This window comes from Bubalus kerabau, chromosome 3 (assembly GCF_029407905.1).
Source record: "Bubalus kerabau isolate K-KA32 ecotype Philippines breed swamp buffalo chromosome 3, PCC_UOA_SB_1v2, whole genome shotgun sequence".
NCBI classification, from domain to species: Eukaryota; Metazoa; Chordata; class Mammalia; order Artiodactyla; family Bovidae; genus Bubalus; species Bubalus kerabau.
In genome coordinates, this window is record NC_073626.1 from 19,244,797 (window position 1) to 19,262,737 (window position 17,941).

At 41.9% G+C, this 17,941-nt stretch overlaps 1 protein-coding gene across 1 annotated transcript in view; it reads right to left on the reverse strand.

The window, feature by feature from the left end:
• The window catches only part of KIAA0319 (KIAA0319 ortholog), a 72,682-nt gene that overhangs the window by 22,576 nt on the left and 32,165 nt on the right, over positions 1-17,941 (reverse strand). Inside the window, exons 4-10 of the mRNA XM_055570781.1 lie at positions 15,134-15,876; positions 12,615-12,792; positions 9,587-9,685; positions 7,421-7,518; positions 6,399-6,486; positions 5,149-5,241; positions 3,616-3,748 (exon numbers count right to left, since the gene is read on the reverse strand). Of these exons, the coding sequence (XP_055426756.1) occupies positions 3,616-3,748; positions 5,149-5,241; positions 6,399-6,486; positions 7,421-7,518; positions 9,587-9,685; positions 12,615-12,792; positions 15,134-15,876 (1,432 nt within the window). The remainder of the gene's footprint in view (positions 1-3,615; positions 3,749-5,148; positions 5,242-6,398; positions 6,487-7,420; positions 7,519-9,586; positions 9,686-12,614; positions 12,793-15,133; positions 15,877-17,941) is intronic.

Here is a 17,941-nt window from a genome sequence, read left to right on the forward strand (position 1 = left end):
CATGTAGAGGCAGAAAATCACTCACAAGTTTCAGATACAAAGTCTTTTAATTTTCTCATTCTTTCCTAGAGGACTAAGTATTAAGTGTTTTCAGGACACTCCTTGCAAAGCCATTTTAGAATTAAGCACTTTCAAATACTAATGATACTCAACCTACACAAACAACAGAGAAAGAGCTGCACTGACCCTCCTGTAGTAAACTCACTGGTGATGTGGCAACTGGATCAGTGACGTAAGGCCACTATATCTTTCTGGAATAAAGACGTTAATTCAGAGTAGCAGTGCATGTTTAACAGGTATAAACAGGACTATGAGAATGAAGCTCTGGAAAGAATACAGGACATATTTGTAGGTAAGGTACTTCCAGGGGGCCCAGATATTCTGGGCCTCTAGCCCACATATTCCATACAACCAAGATCCAAACTCCAGTTCTCACTCTGACAGGAAACCAAACACCTAAGAGCCTTCCTCCACAACCAAGTTTAGTCAGGATACATTCTGAGTCCTTAAATGAATGACTCAAAAATGACCCAAGATTCTACTCTTAAGAAGTCATTAGTAGAAGAAAAAGAACAAAGTAAATCAAATAGAAGTAAGTAAATAGTAAAGAAAAGAACAGAAAAGAACAAATTAGAAAACAAGCTATTTGATTAACGCAGTTCTAGTTAGGTTCTATGAGAAGACAAATAAAATTAACAAACCCCTTAATTAAACTAATCGAGAGAAAAAGAGAACATAAATCACCAATAGTGGAAATGAGAAAGGGGTTTTCATCACAGATCCTACAGATTTGAAAGGATAATATGAAGATATTATGAGCAACTTAATTCCAAAAAATATGATGATTTAGTAGGAATGCACAAACTTGTTGAAAAATACAATTTACTAAAAACTAACACAAGAAAAAAACAGATACACATCATTATTAATCAACTATATTCCAATATAAAACTTAAAAAAAGAAAAAGTAAAAACAGAAAGTCTAAATAGCATTACATCTATTAAAGAAATCAAATTTATTATCAAAACTTTCCCAAAAAGAAAATTCTAGGCCCAGATGATCTTACTGGTTAATTCTATCAAACATTCAAGAAAAAAATCCACCAGTTATTCATAAATAATTCAGAAAATAAAGGAGATGAACTTATTTTATTTGGCCAGTATAATCCTCACACCAAACCTTAACAAAGACAAATGCAGAGGGAGAGAAAAACAGAAGAAAGCATAAACCAAATCTTTCATGAGGACAGACATAAAAATATTTACAAAAATATTATCAACTTGAAGCCCATGCTATATAAAAAGAATATCATGATAAAATAGGGCTTACTCCATGAATGTAAGGTTGACTTAATATTCAAAAATCTCACACAGTACATAAAACTAACTCAAAATAGATCACAGATTTAATATAAAATCCAGAAATACAAAAACTTAAAGAAAGAAACCAGGATCTTTGCAATTTGGAGAATAAACAACAGCTACCTAGACAGAACACAAAAAGCATGAAACATAGAAAAAAACTGATAAATTAGACAATCAAAATTTAAAACTTTTGCCCTTTAAAAGGTACCGTTAAAAAAAGGAGAGGGTGTGGAGAAAAGGGAACCCTCTTACACTGTTGGTGGGAATGCAAACTAGTACAGCCACTATGGAGAACAGTGTGGAGATTCCTTAAAAAACTGGAAATAGAACTGCCTTATGATCCAGCAATCCCACTGCTGGGCATACACACTGAGGAAACCAGAAGGGAAAGAGACACGTGTACCCCAATGTTCATCGCAGCACTGTTTATAATAGCCAGGACATGGAAGCAGCCTAGATGTCCATTAGCAGATGAATGGATAAGAAAGCAGTGGTACAGATACACAATGGAGTATTACTCAGCCATTAAAAAGAATACATTTGAATCAGTTTTAATGAGGTGGATGAAACTGGAGCCTATTATATACATTGAAGTAAGCCAGAAAGAAAAACACCAATACAGTATACTAACGCATATATATGGAATTTAGAAAGATGGTAACAATAACCCTGTATACGAGACAGCAAAAGAGACACTGATGTATAGAACAGTCTTATGGACTATGTGGGAGAGGGAGAGGGTGGGAAGATTTGGGAGAATGGCATTGAAACATGTATAATACCATGTATGAAACGAGTCGCCAGTCCAGGTTTGATGCACGATACTGGATGCTTGGGGCCGGTGCACTGGGACAACCCAGAGGGATGGTATGGGGAGGGAGGAGGGAGGAGGGTTCAGGATGGGGAACACATGTATACCTGTGGCAGATTCATTTCTATATTTGGCAAAACCAATACAATATTGTAAAGTTTAAAAATAAAATAAAATTAAAAAAAAAGAGAACAAAACTTCATATACTGGGAGGAAATATCTATAACACATATATAAAATAAAGAACTTGTTTCAGAATGTATAAAAATTTTACAACTAAATAAGACCATGTAATTTTTAAAATAGGAAAAAGATCTGAATGGAGCTTCACAAATGAAGTTACATGAATGGCCAATAAACACCTACAATATGCTTAATATCATTAGTTATCAGGAAAATGCAAATTAAAACCATAATGAGATATCACCATCCATCAAAGTAGATAAAATTAAAAAGAATGATTACATCAAGTGTTGGTAAGGATGTGGAGGTTGAAAACTTCATATACTATGAGTGGGAATGTAAAATAATAATATACCCACTTTGGGAAAGAGCTTGGAAATTTCTTAAAATGTTGACCAAACTCAACACAGGACCTAATTCTTCCATTGGGGGGTATTTACCCCCAGAGAAATGAAAATATATGTCCACAAAAGACTTGTATGCAAATGTTCATGGCAGCTTTATTTATAATAGCTCAAAGCTAAAAACCCCAGAGTCCATACTGGATGAAAGGATAAGCAAACTGTGGTGTATCCATACATTGGAATAGTGCTCAGCAATTAAATAGAACGTGCTACTGACAGAGACAACAGCATGGATGAATATCAAAATCATTTGCTGAGTGAAAGAAACTAAGCAAAAAGGAGCACATACTGTACAATTCCACTTATATGAAATTCTAGAAAGTTCAGGATAATTTAAAGTGGCAGAGAGCAAGCCAGTGGTTGCCCAGAGACAGGGATGGAGGGAGGAAGGGATTGCCAAGGGGCATGAGAAAACTCTGGGGATGATGGAAATGTTTATTATCTTGATTTTGACAATGGTGCCACAGGTATATACATATGTCAAAACTCATCAAACTTTATATCTTAAATATGTGCAGTTTATTATACTTTAGCTATACCTTAAAAAGCTATAAAAAGATAAATAGATAAATCACATAACTCTGCCTCACACTGACTCAGAAGATAGAAACTTTCTTTCATGTTTCTCAACACAGCAAATATAGGTGCCATCCCATACTGTTACTGACAACCAAATCCAAAGGCTTCCCATACATAGACACTTGTAGTTTATATTACTGATCAGAGTACAAAGTGGTTGCCAAAAAAACCCCCGACAAAACCAAATCTGCCCTGTCTCCTGATGAAAATGAAAAGATGCATCAATTTAAGGAAAGAGACAAATGATCAGTGCTGGAAACTGAGCCCACTTGCCTGAAAGTATAGTTTCCAGGAACAAGGTTAGACAGATGTAAGACGGCGGAATCAGCTGAGGTCTTCTCTTCTCGAAAGGGCCCATTAACTTCTTCCCAGTGATAACTCACGATTTTAGTATCATCTGTACTTTCTAGCAAGATTGAAAAATAAATGAAAACTAGAATTAAATACAAGGATATTAAAACATCAATTTCATGATTAATATCATTGGTTGTTTAAATCTGTGTTTATTTGAAATTATTTAATTGCAAAGATTTCAATGGCCATACATTATGTGTTAAAAGGAAGATTTCTTCTTCTCCCTAAATTATCATCATGATTTTTCTCCCGGATTTCCACCAGATTTGAGTCAGGGTGCTTCCACTTAGTTGTGAATTTAAATGGCACAGTGACAGGCACTATTGATTTTTTTTTTTAAACTCACTTTAACTACAGCACATGATATCTTACTGATAATTTAAGTAAGTATCTGACTGACAGATTCATAAAGAATTGAGAGGTGCTTCTATATAATTACAAAACACCTTTTACCACCCTAATCATTAAGTGTAAATCCAGAGAAAGACTGTACCCTACATGAAAACCTCCCACCTCTACTTCAAAAGACAGTAAACAAAATGTACTGTGCAGAATAACAGTAATTTAGACCTAGAAGGGAGCCAGTTTCATTTCATTCATTTAAGGAAAGAAACTTCCATGTGACAGATTAATAATCCTGAACAGTTTCCTGTAACCAAGCTACACTGAATTAGAGGAATCAAGACATAATGCATTCTCTCATAAATATTTTCATTTAAAATGTGCTTTATTTTCATGTTGCTAAGGGGGCAATAGAGACATTTATATTGGAAGAGATGCAAAAGACTGTGTCAGTGTGATATGTATATATTTCCATATCTGTGCAGACTTGCAAAAAGGAGCGGCACTAGAGACTGACAGGTACTCTTCTCTAGGAACCAAGGCAAGTATTCTTCACTCACCGGATTTGGTATTAGCTTTGTGATTTGACAGACATAAATGCAAATACCAGTGACATTGATACTGCTGAACACATTTTGAATATAGTGTGAAACACAGGATATGTTTTCATCTATTCTCATTTGCCTGGACCCACGAAGTTACACTGGGTCCCTTTCTACATACACTAATTGAAGGAGTGAACTCTGAATTAAATGAACAAAACTCAGCCTGCCCTCACTAAAGACACCCCTTCTACCATTTGTTAAAAGTGACTTTCCAAAGGCTCATCACATAGATTGCATTGAAAAGAGAGTCTTTCCTAATTGCTTTATTTCCAACGCAATAGCTAGGCCCTAAAAGACTTTTCTTATAGACAAATGAGACATAACTGAAGGGAAATTCAGCCCAAAGCAGAGAAGTTGTGCTAAAGGAGCTGAAGGACTTGAATATACAGACAGATGCTCATCTATTGATGAATTAGCCTGTAAGTCCTCTCAGCTTCAGCAGAGAGCTCCCATTACATCTCATGGTTCGTGGGGCAAAACCCCCGACATGAGGCAGGATACCCACGGCTGCCATCGATGAGAGCCGCTGTCAATGGCAGGGAGAGCTCCTGTCTCTCGGGAGAAGCGATTGCCGTGGGAGGCAGGTTGACTCTTCCGGCTGCGAGACAGAAAAAAATGACATGGACTGAGTTATGTTGTGTTCTGTATACACCACCACGGAAATAAACCATCTGACTTTCAAACACACTGGTCATCAATATCCTGTCCAGACGGTGCTTATCCTACAGGCCTTGAGTGTGCAGAGTGCTTGTTAATGTTTTGGGATGTTTCCATACATTTTAGGAGCATGTCTGCGGGTTTAGATTTTTGTACAAAACCCCAGGCTCAATGAACACGTGTAATAACAATCAAGGGGCTGGTGACAGAGTTTGAGCAGCAACGGCAGAAGGGGAGCCCTGGAGTATGGTTCCAGCTCCTATGATTAACTGGATCTCCAATCTTTGACCGAAGGCTCCCTCATCACCCCTGAGGTAGAGGCTGGAGCGGGGGTTGGCACCTAGTTGGTCCACTGCCCTTATGTCCAGTGGAGGGGATGGAGGAGGTTCAAGACCACACCACGCTCCATGCACAGAGCCAGAGCTGTGCCCACCCTGACAAAGGGCCACTGTTTCTAACTCACACAAGCGCACTGACCCGTGGGCTAGTGGTAGCCTGAAAGGACCCGGGGGGGTTGAAAGCCCATGGCATGCATTTTCCTTGATCCCTGAGGTGCTCAGTTAAATGTATTTGAAAAGCTCTTTCACCTAAGGTCGAGCTGAGTCACAGGGAACCAAGGTAGAAGAGTATCAGATGGAGGAGGCTAAGGCACAGACAATTTGCCACTGACCTGAGGCTTTCCTGGTGGCTCAGATGGTAAAGAATCTGCCTGCATTGCAGGAGACCCAGGTTCGATCCCTGGGTGGGGAAGATCCCCTGGAGATGGGAATGGAAACCCACTCCAGTATTCTTGCCTGGAGAATCCCATGGACAGAGGAGCCTGGCGGGCTACAGTCCACGGGGTCACAAAGAGTCAGACAAGGCTTAGAAACTAACACTTAAGAAGAGAAAGCAATAACCTTGAAACCCTGCACAGCAGTGTCAAGTGAGTACTAAGAACTATACTAAGAAAGCAGAAAGGAAAAAAAAAAACCCATGTCATCTTTGCATGGTCTCTACAATGGTGTCCAATGCAAAACTAAATAATATATTACTGTGTAGTTCAGGCACCAAAAGGCGAGGGAGACCTATACCACAGGTTCTCTTCCACAAGCTTACCTGGCTTCACGGTGACATTTACAAATCCCTCTCCAAAGGCACTTTCACCAGAAACTGCTACTTTGAAGGCATAATGTCCTACTGACAACTGCAAGATAAAGAAAAGTTACACCAGCAAACGTGCAAACAACAGGATGCGCCCACTGCCTAGAAGATCCTTAAATGTTCCGGAAGCTGTTCTGAAGTCAGCGCACAGCGGGGGCTTGGGACCTAGGGACACGCTGCCACGTCTGAAGCCTGTACTCTAGAACACTGACGATCAGCTGGGAAGGACTTCAGCTTCATTACAGACGTCCACAGGCCTTACAAAGGCGTTCATGAAATGGACCGGACAAGGGCGGCCATTTGCAAAGTTGTACGTGTGGGAATCCTGCGTTTTTACCAAGTAGATCTGGTGGGTCAGCTGTCTGTGGTCCAGGTACCAGTCTTGGAGAAATAGCGCTCAGTGACAAGGGGATGGTGATGCTAACTTGAGTTGCACCAGGAGCTGTGCGGTCTCAGAAATGAAGACAACATAATCGTCTATGGCCATCTAAAACGGGGACATGTTTCCTCCTGTGATGGCTTACATCTTGGAGCAATATTTGGTAGTCCAACCATTTGTGAACTGGAATGCATTTTTGGCAATCCTAGAAATGTGCCTAAGAATCAGAGATGACTGACACTGCAAAAGGGGCAAGGGTTGGAACACAGGCTTTAACCTCACTACGGAGACCCACATCAGCCTTCTTCCCCAGACTGATATGCCAAGTAAGTCACACGAAGAAAAAGTCCCTGAAAGCCCCTTTATTCACATCTGCCTGTCTACCTACAGGCTTGGAATATAATTCATAAATGTGTGCGCTCAGTTGCTCAGTCAGGTCCAACTCTCTGTGGCCCCAGGACTGTAGCCCACCAGGCTCCTCTGTCGACGGCTCTCTTTTTAATCTTAATCATAACAGAGACTCTGGGTTCAACAGCTAAGAAAGTGACACTGAATTTTTAGGTATGCTGTCAATTAAAACCAGTCACCAGTTACTTACTTGAGAGACATTAAGAGCCTGCGTGTGTCTCTGTTTTATTTCTCCTTGGTAGTCTTCAGGGTGGCTTATTAAACTCCATTCATAGCTGTAAGTTGTTTCTGAGAGCCAAAGAGAAGAATGAGTAGTTATAAATTCTTAGAAGTCACTATAATCTGGTCAGAGGAAAGAAAGTGAGAGTCTTCAATCTATTAGCAGAAATTAATTTAGGTATGTTGAACCCAACTTTCAACTATCATCCAAGTAAGGAATAATAAGCTTTATGTATCTTTTGAATGTAAAATTTTTTTTATTATAAGAACACATAACTTATAAAAATTGAGAAAATGTAGAAAAATTTTTTTTTAAAAAAAGGGCCTTAATTTCATTGTTTGCACCTGATGACTTTCCTTCCCTACTGCTACACCTGACTATACAATATAAATTTTAACATAATATAATCCACTGTGCTGTGGATTTTTTCCTCCTTTATTTTTCTCCTTTGAATAAAAAGCAAGAAGATTTTAATTCATCTGTTGTAGGGGTTTATATAAGGACGTAAGAACAGATTAAACCTCTATATGTTAAGACGCATCTATCTTCTACTTTGTGATATCGGTCATTAAGGCATGAGATACTTCAGCTGAAAGGGGTAAATGACAAACGCCAAGTATCATCATTTATGCCTAAATTTTGATCCATGTGTGACAGGGAGAAACGAATAAAGGAACTAACCTGAATGAGAAATATTCAAACACCAGAGGAATGAATATATTTTGAGAAAGAATGTATTTGACAGGTCACAAGTTCAAGCGTTTGCTGAATAGCAGAGCGCTGGACCAGCAGAAGAAAGAGCATTTTAAACAACACGGTTTTGAACAGCTGCCATCACTACAGTGTCTGCAAACCAATCTTTGTGCACATGCGACCTCCCTCACCTGACAGGAGAATCGTTCCAGGTTCTGTGGGCTGCGCATGCTAAGTCGCTTCACTCGTGTCCGACTCTATGGACATGCCTGAAGCGACTGCCAGGCTCCTCTGTCCATGGGATTCTTCAGGCAAGAACACTGCAATGGGGTGCCATTCCCTTCTCCAGGAGATCTTCCTAACTCAGGGATCGAACCTGTGTCTGTTATGGCTCCTGAACTGGTAGGTGGGTTCTTAACCATTAGCACCACCTGGGAAGCCCTCTTATTACAAGTCAAAAGCAAGCATATGGAAACCTCTCCTGTTCTAAGATTATTACTCTGTTTTGCATCATTGGAAATGTAGGACGTGGGACTTCACTGGTGATCTAGTAATTAAGAATCTGCCTTGCAATGCAGGGGATGCGGGTTCGATCCCTGGTCAGCAAACTAAGGTCCCACATGCCGCAGAGAAACTAAGCCCAAGCACTACAACGACTGAGCCTGCGCATTCTGGAGTCCATGAGCAATAGCTAAAGAGTTCATGCACCCCAACAAAGATCCTGTGTACTGAAACTAAGACCCAATGCAGCCAAATAAATAAATATTTTTTAAAAGACATAATTCTCAACTTCAAAAAAAAAGAAAATGCATGACTTTTTATTCTGAGGATTATACTGGATTTAATTCCTATCCTCTTGCTCCGTTTTAAACTATTTCAACAAACTTTAAAGCTTATGATCATCAAAGCCTCAAGAGTGACATATCCAGGTTGTGAAAGGGAATCCAAGCTGTAAAAACCCAGTAAAGACTCCTTAAGGACACACCAGCGAATGGGCCCCCTACTGGTCCCAGTGCGTTAGTCGCTTAGTCGTCTCAGACTCTGCGACCCCGTCTTCTCTGTCCGTGGAATTCTCCAGGCAAGAATACTGGAGTAGGTAGCCATTCCCTTCTCCAGGGAATCTTCCAGACCCAGGGATGGAATCTGGGTCTCCTGCATAGTAGGCAGATTTTTTTTTTATCTTCTGAGCCACCAGGGAAGCCCATTGTCCCAGAAAGAGAGAAAAGTGAAGTCTCTCAGTCGTGTCCGACTCTTTGCAACCCTATGGCCTGTAGCCTGCCAGGCTCCTCCATCAGTGGGATTTTCCAGGCAAGAATACTGGAGTGGGTTGCCATTTCCTTCTCCAGGGGATCTTCCCGACCCAGGCATCACCCGGCTCTCTCCACACTACAGTCTGAGCCACCAGGGAAGCCCACTGGTCCCAGAGGAAAGTCAAACTCTCACCTGCAGGTGGCGCTGGCACAACAGAAGCCTTCAGTTCAACTTCATCTGCTGGGGAAGTTATGACTAGGTTCTCGCCAGCAGACACCATGAGTTGTTTCACTGAAAGTTAATTAGAAATAGTACATTTCATCATATACTTTAATGATGCTACATTACTGTCCTATAATAGATTTTTTTAGTATCCATGAAATAAAATAACACACTTCTGTAATAGTTCTTCATCTGACTTTATTGAAGATACTTTTTCCCCCTCTGACTAGTAAGTGAACTGTACCCCATATTAGGCTGCAGGGTAGATTTCATCCATTTAAAACTGTCTATGTGAGTAGGCACTGTGGGGAAAATAATGCTTCAGGTTGACTGAGCAAGGTGTCAGTGACAAGAGTTGTGTGAAACAGGTGGGATACTGCAGATCAGAGCTATTTTTTTCTCTTGCTACCAGCTTTGCTTGACTCTCTAGTAGGTGCTATATTTAGTCATAAAAAGATGGAGTGTAATCGTAAGTGTTTCTGAATCATTATTCATACACCACTCAGTTCTTCTGATAGTAACCTCATGCACTGCTGCAATGGCCTTGCTCTTGGAACATTTCCAGGAGAACATAATTCCAGGAAACCTCAGTGGTAAAAAGGCTATTTCAACTCAAGCAGTAGGCACATCCACTCTCACTAAATCAGCATTCAGAACAATGGTTCCTTGCTCTATAGCCAAGATTACATTTATACATTCAATTGACTGGACTCAACAGGACATCAGCCTCACTTGTAAAACACAATTGAGATAGGTCAAGATACCACATAGAGAAAAGAAAAGATTAAAAAAAAAAAAAAAAAAGCTGAGTGCTTTCTAGAGGTCCCAGCTACTTGGAGGGACTATGTTAGAGGGACACGTGGCTCATTTAAATCCACTTTTCTCCTCCTGGTTTGTATTCAGTCCCTTGAGTGCCTTCCTAGACCAGCTATAGTGGGTTTGCTGCCCTCTCTGGCTCCTCTTCCCTGTCACTTCCCTGTCTTACTCTTTGTAAGAAAGATCAGCAATTATGAACTAAGAAAGGACACCGGTTCCAATCCCTCACTTTAGAAACTGAGCCCTAGAAAGGCAATGTGAGTTGCCCAAGGTTATGTGGATCACTAGCAACAGATATTTAACTAATTTAAATGTGTTCATTTCAACAGTTGCTTACTTACCAGATTGAACACTGCCAAGGGCTTTAAAATGATCAATTCAATCAAGATGAATATACTAACTATTCAGAATGATGATTTCCTGTGAAAAGTTGGAATTTCAATGGAAGGAATTCCCAAAGAAGAATATCTGATAATTGTCCAACATTACTGTATATATGGCTTTTAATATACTTTTTAATAATGCCTATAAACACAATAAAAATTATAAGTAACTGTGGTTAAAAAAAAAAAAAATGATCAATTCATTTCATCCTCTAAGCTCTCTAGGCAATAGATGCTATTAGAACCCAAGGATGCTAATTCCCAGGCCAGCTTCCTTTTCATTATAGTACTATCCAGCATTTCCTCCAGCATTGTCCTTCTCTCTACTGAAGCTCAGGATCAAAGTAAATAACCAAAGAAGAGAGTGAAAGTGAAAATAGCACAGTTGTGTCTGACTCTTTGCAACCCCTATACAGTCCACGGAATTCTCCAGGCCAGAATACTGGAGTGGGTAGCTGTTCCCTTCTCCAGGGGATCTTCCCAACCCAAGGATCGAACCCAGGTCTCCCACATTGCAGGCAGATTCTGTACCAGCTGAGCCACCAGGGAAGCCCAAGAATACTACATTGGGTAGCCTTTCCCTTTTCCAGTGGATCTTCCTGACCCTGGAATTGAACCAGGGTCTCCTGTGTTGCAGGCAGATTCTTTACCACTGAGCTACCAGGGAAGCCCAAAAGAAGAGAGGGTAATCCTGAAAGGATATCACCCACAGAAAGGCTCAGGAAACATGACAAAAGTCTCTTGAGTATTAAATCTAATGGGAGTGAGCCAGTCCTGAAGGATGAGTGAAAGGTCAGTAGTCTGGTGAAGTACAGTGATAGGGAAGCTGTTCCGGATGGAGGGAATGGGACCAAGCAAGCCCCCGGAAGGACCCCCTGGTTGTAATTTAATTGCTAATCGTGCGCTGCTGTTGATAAGCCCTCAGTCAACAGACTGGCAGCTCCAGCCCGTGGACTGAGGGAGCAGCAGTGTCTGCCCGGTCCTGTCTGGCTCCAGCCCAGCTGCCCTCCTCCCTTCCTGGCCTCTTCCCTCCCTCCTGAGCTGACCACAGCTGCTTCTTTTTCCAACCAATAAAGTGACTGCTTCCAGCAAAAAAAAAAATAAATAAATAAATAAATCTAATGGGAGCTTTTCAGTCGTCCTATAACACACAGCCCCCTCATCACTCGGCTTCCAACGTGGAATCTGCTCCTCTCTCCTTCCGTCAGTCCACGTCTGCTTGCTCGCTCCCACCTTTCAACCATGACCACCTGGTCAGCTCCGTAGGCTCCTTCTGCTCCCCCAGCTCCTAATACAATGACAACCCCAATGTTCCAGCCCTCAGGCCTCTCCCCAGCTCACCTCTCCACTCTCCCTGGACAGCCTTCAACGATCACCTCTCCACCAGTGACATCTAGCTCTTTATCTTCAGCCCGACTACTCAGCTAATTTTCAGTTCCAGGCGTTTATATGCCTCAGCGTCCTCTCTGCACCCTTAGCAGGCTCTCACAGCATATTGTATGAGATCCTGTATTGCCATACTGTTTGCCATATGTATCAAACCATCTATTTATCTGTTAGACTGGTCCTGTAGATCAAAGACTCATGGAGGGAAAAGACAATATTCACTCTTTTAATTCCCAGCGCCTAGCACTATTTCTGGCAAACAACAGATGCTCAACAATGTGCCCAGAGGCGATGAGCAAACTTTAAAAGTTGCCACCACTATGAATATAGTATTCATAGTATATGAATATAGAATATAGTATGAATACAGCATGTCTTCAGCACATTTCTTCCAGGTGTATTTTTTAACTTACCTGTCCTGGGAGCAGTGGGAGCAGATCTGGGCTGCTCAGATGGGATGGTGCTGGTGGGAAGGGTTGGAATGCTATGCTCTGTGCTCCACGGGGTGACTGCGAGAACCGGGCTCTTCTCCACAGTGGCGGGGCTGACCTCCAGGCTGGCTGGAGGAGGATCATGGGATGGCATTAGGACCTAGGCGATCAATTACAAGGATAAGTTGTTAGAGGGGAAACAAGGTTGAATACAGCCAGGTCAGTAAAACTCAGGCTAATAGGACAGGGGACCAAAAGGGGAAGTTGGAGTGCAAAACCTACAGAAAGAAAAGCTGTAACTCAAACATTAACTGGAGAAGGGGGCACTGGTATTTACTGAAAAGGTACTCACTTTTGCAGTTCACTTGGCCACATAAAAGGTGAAATGTGTTAATACTTAGTGGTGGGGGAAAAGAACACGGTTAACCTGTGATACTTTATTTTTTAATGGAAAGTCTTAAAGTGTTTAAGACAATTACAAGGACAGAAAAATATGGAAACTTTGAAAATAAACATACACCAAAGCAGGGGGGAAAAAAAAAAACCACTTCTGATAATATCACTACTTAAAAGACAGTTTAGCAATTTTTAATGGTTGAGATTATCATACACAGTCAATTCAATCCAGCTTTCCTTACTTACTCTAACCTAAGCACTGATATCTTAAATAACATTCTTCTTTTTTTAAAAAAGAAGTCTTAATTGGTTTATGTTCCTTTATTTTCTGATGTGCCCTCTTGTACCTTGAAATACACTGAATTTTCCCATGACTTGTCCTCCAGTCACTGTATTGCAAGTTGCATTTGGCTTCCCCTGATCATCTCGCTCACTGCGTCTCACCGAGTCCTGGCCTTTCCCAAGCCAGCACCCTCTGGACTCTCAACTGTTCTCCCCACAGGGCAGCCTCCGTGTCTACCTCCCTGAGCTTCTTAGCACTTGAACCTTCTCTCTGCCTCGGTATGTCTTCTCTCCCAAAGGTTCCCATTCTTTTCACCTGTGTTTTTCATGGAAAGTTCCATACAGTTTATGTCCTCTCCTTGGTATCTCCCTCCCCCAATCCAACTGATTCATATCACTAGTGAGTTTCTAGCAACCTCAGAACCTGTTGGGTCTTGAAGAAACTGCAGGGGGTTGAGAATACATCATCCCCAAATAAGACACTCTGGCAAACTGATTATTTTGAACTAAAGGTACTTGGAAAATTGTCAGTGTAAAAAGAACACTCTGACCCTCCTCTGTCCCCCTGAAAGCAAGAGGCAAATCTCCATGGGAAAGGGAACTTTCCTTTCAAGGATTATCTACAACTTAAAGCAGCTCAAAAAAATTTAAATGTGACTGTAGGGGGAAACTTGTATTTTAGTGGAAAATAAAGCATTGTACCAGGAGGATAGAAGGTAACCTTTTCACCAGAGACAAGAAATTTAGGGCTGAGAAGGCTGAATAAACAAACCTTGTGTTAAAACAACAGGCCCAAAATAGAGTCACTCACGCCAAGTCCCTAAAGCAAGACTTACAGTTTCAGCTCTCCCAGAAATGGAAGCTTAAACCAGTCAATCAGGAATAATCTTAAGGTAATCTGCTTGATAAACTCCCACTGCCCCTTAAAGGAAAGTAACCTTGCAATAATCAACCCACTTGCCTGCCTTGTATAATTTCCTTGTTTCCAACTCCCTTCTGCCTAAAAATGTCTTTCATTTTGTACAGCTCCTCGGAACTCCTTTCTATTTGCTATACTGGATGCTGCTTGATTTGAATGCAGATCTATTTGTTCAAACTCTTAATAATGTTAATATGCTTCAGCTTAATTTTTTAACAGATACTTATCTTTAACAGATATTTTGTCACCAATTTACTACCCCAAGCCTAAACCTCTTTGGCTTGTCAATTCTTCACAGATTTATTGTTTCTCCTGTTAACCAGGAGAAAAAAAAAAAAACTTAGAAGAAAAAATTTTTTCTGCTCCTACAAAACCTACCACAAGAGATTTGCAAAGCCTCTGTCTATACATGCTGCATTATATGGGCTGGCTTCAAAACTTCTAAAAAACCCTCATTCATCTTAGATACCAGCAGAGGCATCTAAATCATCACTAGGTGGCTGACTTGTGAAGGCAAAAGAACTATTTGCTCTTTTAAACAGTCTGGTCATGAGAGCCCAACAGAGGAACAAGATGTTAGGTCTGGGAGGTTCTGAGAGCCATCTTTCTTGCCAATACCTTAATAGGTGCCCTTAGGAGGAAACTTCTTGTGTCCTCCACCTAATGAGACTGTGTGGTTTAGTTGCTAAGTCGTGTCCGACTCTTGGTGATCCCATGGACTGTAGTCTGTCAGGCTCCTCTGTCCAGGGGATTTTCCAGGCAAGAGGACTGGAGTGGGTGGCCATTTCCTTCTCCAGGGGATCTTCCCTGATCCAGGGAGGTGCCTCCTGCATCGGCACCACAGAGCCTGGCTCCAAAGTGAACTCAGCTCCTCCCCAGCCACACACACACCAGCCACACCTACCTCTTTCCCAGAGCTGTTGCTGGCTTGCCCGTGGATCTGAGACGTCTCTCTCTCCAGTTCTTCTCCTGGAGGTGGGGCGGTGACCAAAGGAAGCAACAACCTCTCCGGAGAGGGTTTCGGGGCCGGGGTCCATGCTGACTCATTCGGCTTATGGAGCTCTGGGTCCTCCAGCTGCTTCTCTGCTGGTGCTGCAGGGCTGTCTCCAGCAGAGGAGTTGAAACCTCCCTCACCTCCGGGCAGCAAGCCCCAGTCCGTGTACTCTGCGCTCCCCCGGGGCTCCTGCTTGCTGACCGGCTGGAAGAGGTTCTGCTCCAGCTCCCTGTAGTCATCCGAGTACTCAGACATGTCCAGGCCCCGATCTTTGCCCAGGAAGGATAGGTCCTTTCTGATATCCTCAGGTGAGTCCCCCCAGATTCCCGACGGGGCACCCCTGTTCAGCATCACCTCCCCATAGTCCAGCAGCGGTGCGGGCCTCTGGGCAGGCCTGAGCACAAAGGTCAGGTAAGACCTGATGGAGCCCATCTTCTTGGGCTCGCAGCTCTCTTTGTGCGGGCAGCTCACCAGGTAGCAGCGGCCCTCAAACCACCAAGCCAGGTCGCAGCTGGACAGGTCACAGCAGGCGGATGTGCAGTCCCCCAAGGGGGTGGTCTGAGGCACCGGCATGATTTTGCTAGTCTCCAAGTTAGGAGAGATGATGGCATTGGAATACGTCCTCCCCTCACTGCACTGCGTCCAGGCACAACCTGCAAACACACCAGCCACCAATAAGGAAGTGAGGCAGGTCACTCCTGGCAAGCAAATAAACCACCAGCACCTCCTACAGGAAGTCTCCTGCCTTATCGTACAGCCCACCCATCAACACCCCCATCTGTACACCTGTCCTCACACCCTTCCACCCCAACCCATCCATCTACAGATTCTTCCATGTGTCCATCTAACCTTCCATCTTCTCTCTTTATATGGTGCTACTCCACTTAGTGAAGAGAAGCATTCTTTTCTATGTGTGTATTGCTTTTACACTGTTTGTAACATTTTGTTCCTCACCCAAAATCCAGTTATAAAGGTTTACTTTAGGAACAATGCCATATTGTTGTTGCTGTTAACTGAATTTTTTAATATCTCAGCTTATTCTGATGACAGGGAATTATCAAAAGAGAGAAAAACTCATCTGAAATATAGGTCTAGAATAACTAGCTTTAACCCGATTCTAAATAATGAACCACACACGTTGCCAACTGGCATATCAATAGGCAGAAGAGTGGTGCTACCTAAGTGTGATCTGCAGACACAGTGGGGCAGGCCACAGACTCTGTGACCAGCCCACGGCATGGTAAGAGAATCCGGGGTTTTTAGAAAACTTGGTAGCAATCTGTCATTCCCTGGCACCCAAGGACAAAATCACTTTTCTCCTTTTTTATGTTGTAAAACAAAGCAGATATTGGAATCTAAAAAACGGTACAAATGAACCTATCTACAAAACAGAGTCATAGATGTAGAGAACAAACACAGTTAGCAAGCACGGGAAGAGAGGGAGGGATACACTGAGAGACTGGGGCTGACATATACACAACTAACATATATAAAATAGATAACGATTAAGAACCTACCGTATGGCACAGGGAACTCTACTCAACACTCTGTAATGACCTATGTGGCAATAAAATCTAAAGAAAGAGGGGATATATATATATAACTGGTTCACTCTGCTGTACAGCAGATACTAACACAACATTGTATATCAACTACACTCCAATAAAAATTAATTAAAAAAAAAGAAAGAATGTTGCCCACCATTCGGTTCTACAAGGATGAAGTCATTGCCCACTGCAGTCACTGACAGACAGTGTGCCCAGAAAGGAATTCAGGATGAAAAGCAGGATGAGGCACTCTGTCCTTCGGAAAAACAGGCCCTTAGATAGTTGGACACATGTCTCAGGAAGAATTTTAATGAGCCCAGACTCTTGCATCTTTCCGTACATAGAAAAGCACTAAAATCATCAGCTGAGATACCTGTTCCTTGGGACCAGCAGCAGTGGTGTGCCAAGAGGTGTGCTTGGCTGCATGCATTCTCTTGCCCCAAATATTATACACACGGACTGCTTCTCCCAGTTTTTCAGAGCAGTTGCCTCAGAGTTACTGAGACGCTGTTGCCTGGGCTATAGTCCTCAGGAAGGTCCCTGAATAAAACTGAAACCTACAACTCTTGCATGGAGTGTTTTTCTTTCAGTAGACAACTTGTTGTTGATATTTTACCAAACAGTCTGTCTGTGGTAGATTGGAAATAAAAACAAATTGGTCCCTCATCACATATAGTTCCAGGAATACAGTTCTGCTGAACTCCGAAGAGCAAAAGATCTTTCTAGTGAGTGCTCACCACTGATCATTCTCTTAATAACTGTTACATTTTTCATAATGACAGTTAGAGATGACTTCTAACTGGAGGTAAGATAAATGGTTAAACACAGTACAAGAATTCAGGTCATTTGGGACTTCCCTGGCAGTCAGTCCGTTGGCAGGGGCGCAAGTTTGATCCCTGGTCAGGGAGCTAAGACCCAACATGTCTTCCAGCCAAAAAACCAAAACATAAATGAGAAGCAACACTGTAACAAATCCAACACAGACCTTTAAAAAATGGTCCATATCAAAATAAGAATCATTTCTTTTTTTCACCTGTATACACATCATCACCATGATAAATTTTTAAGAACCATTCAGTACCAAATATTGACTCAATAGGAAAGTCTAACTGGTCTTATCCAATAAGAATTAGATATAAATATGTATCTTTCCCAGTAAATAAGCAGGCAA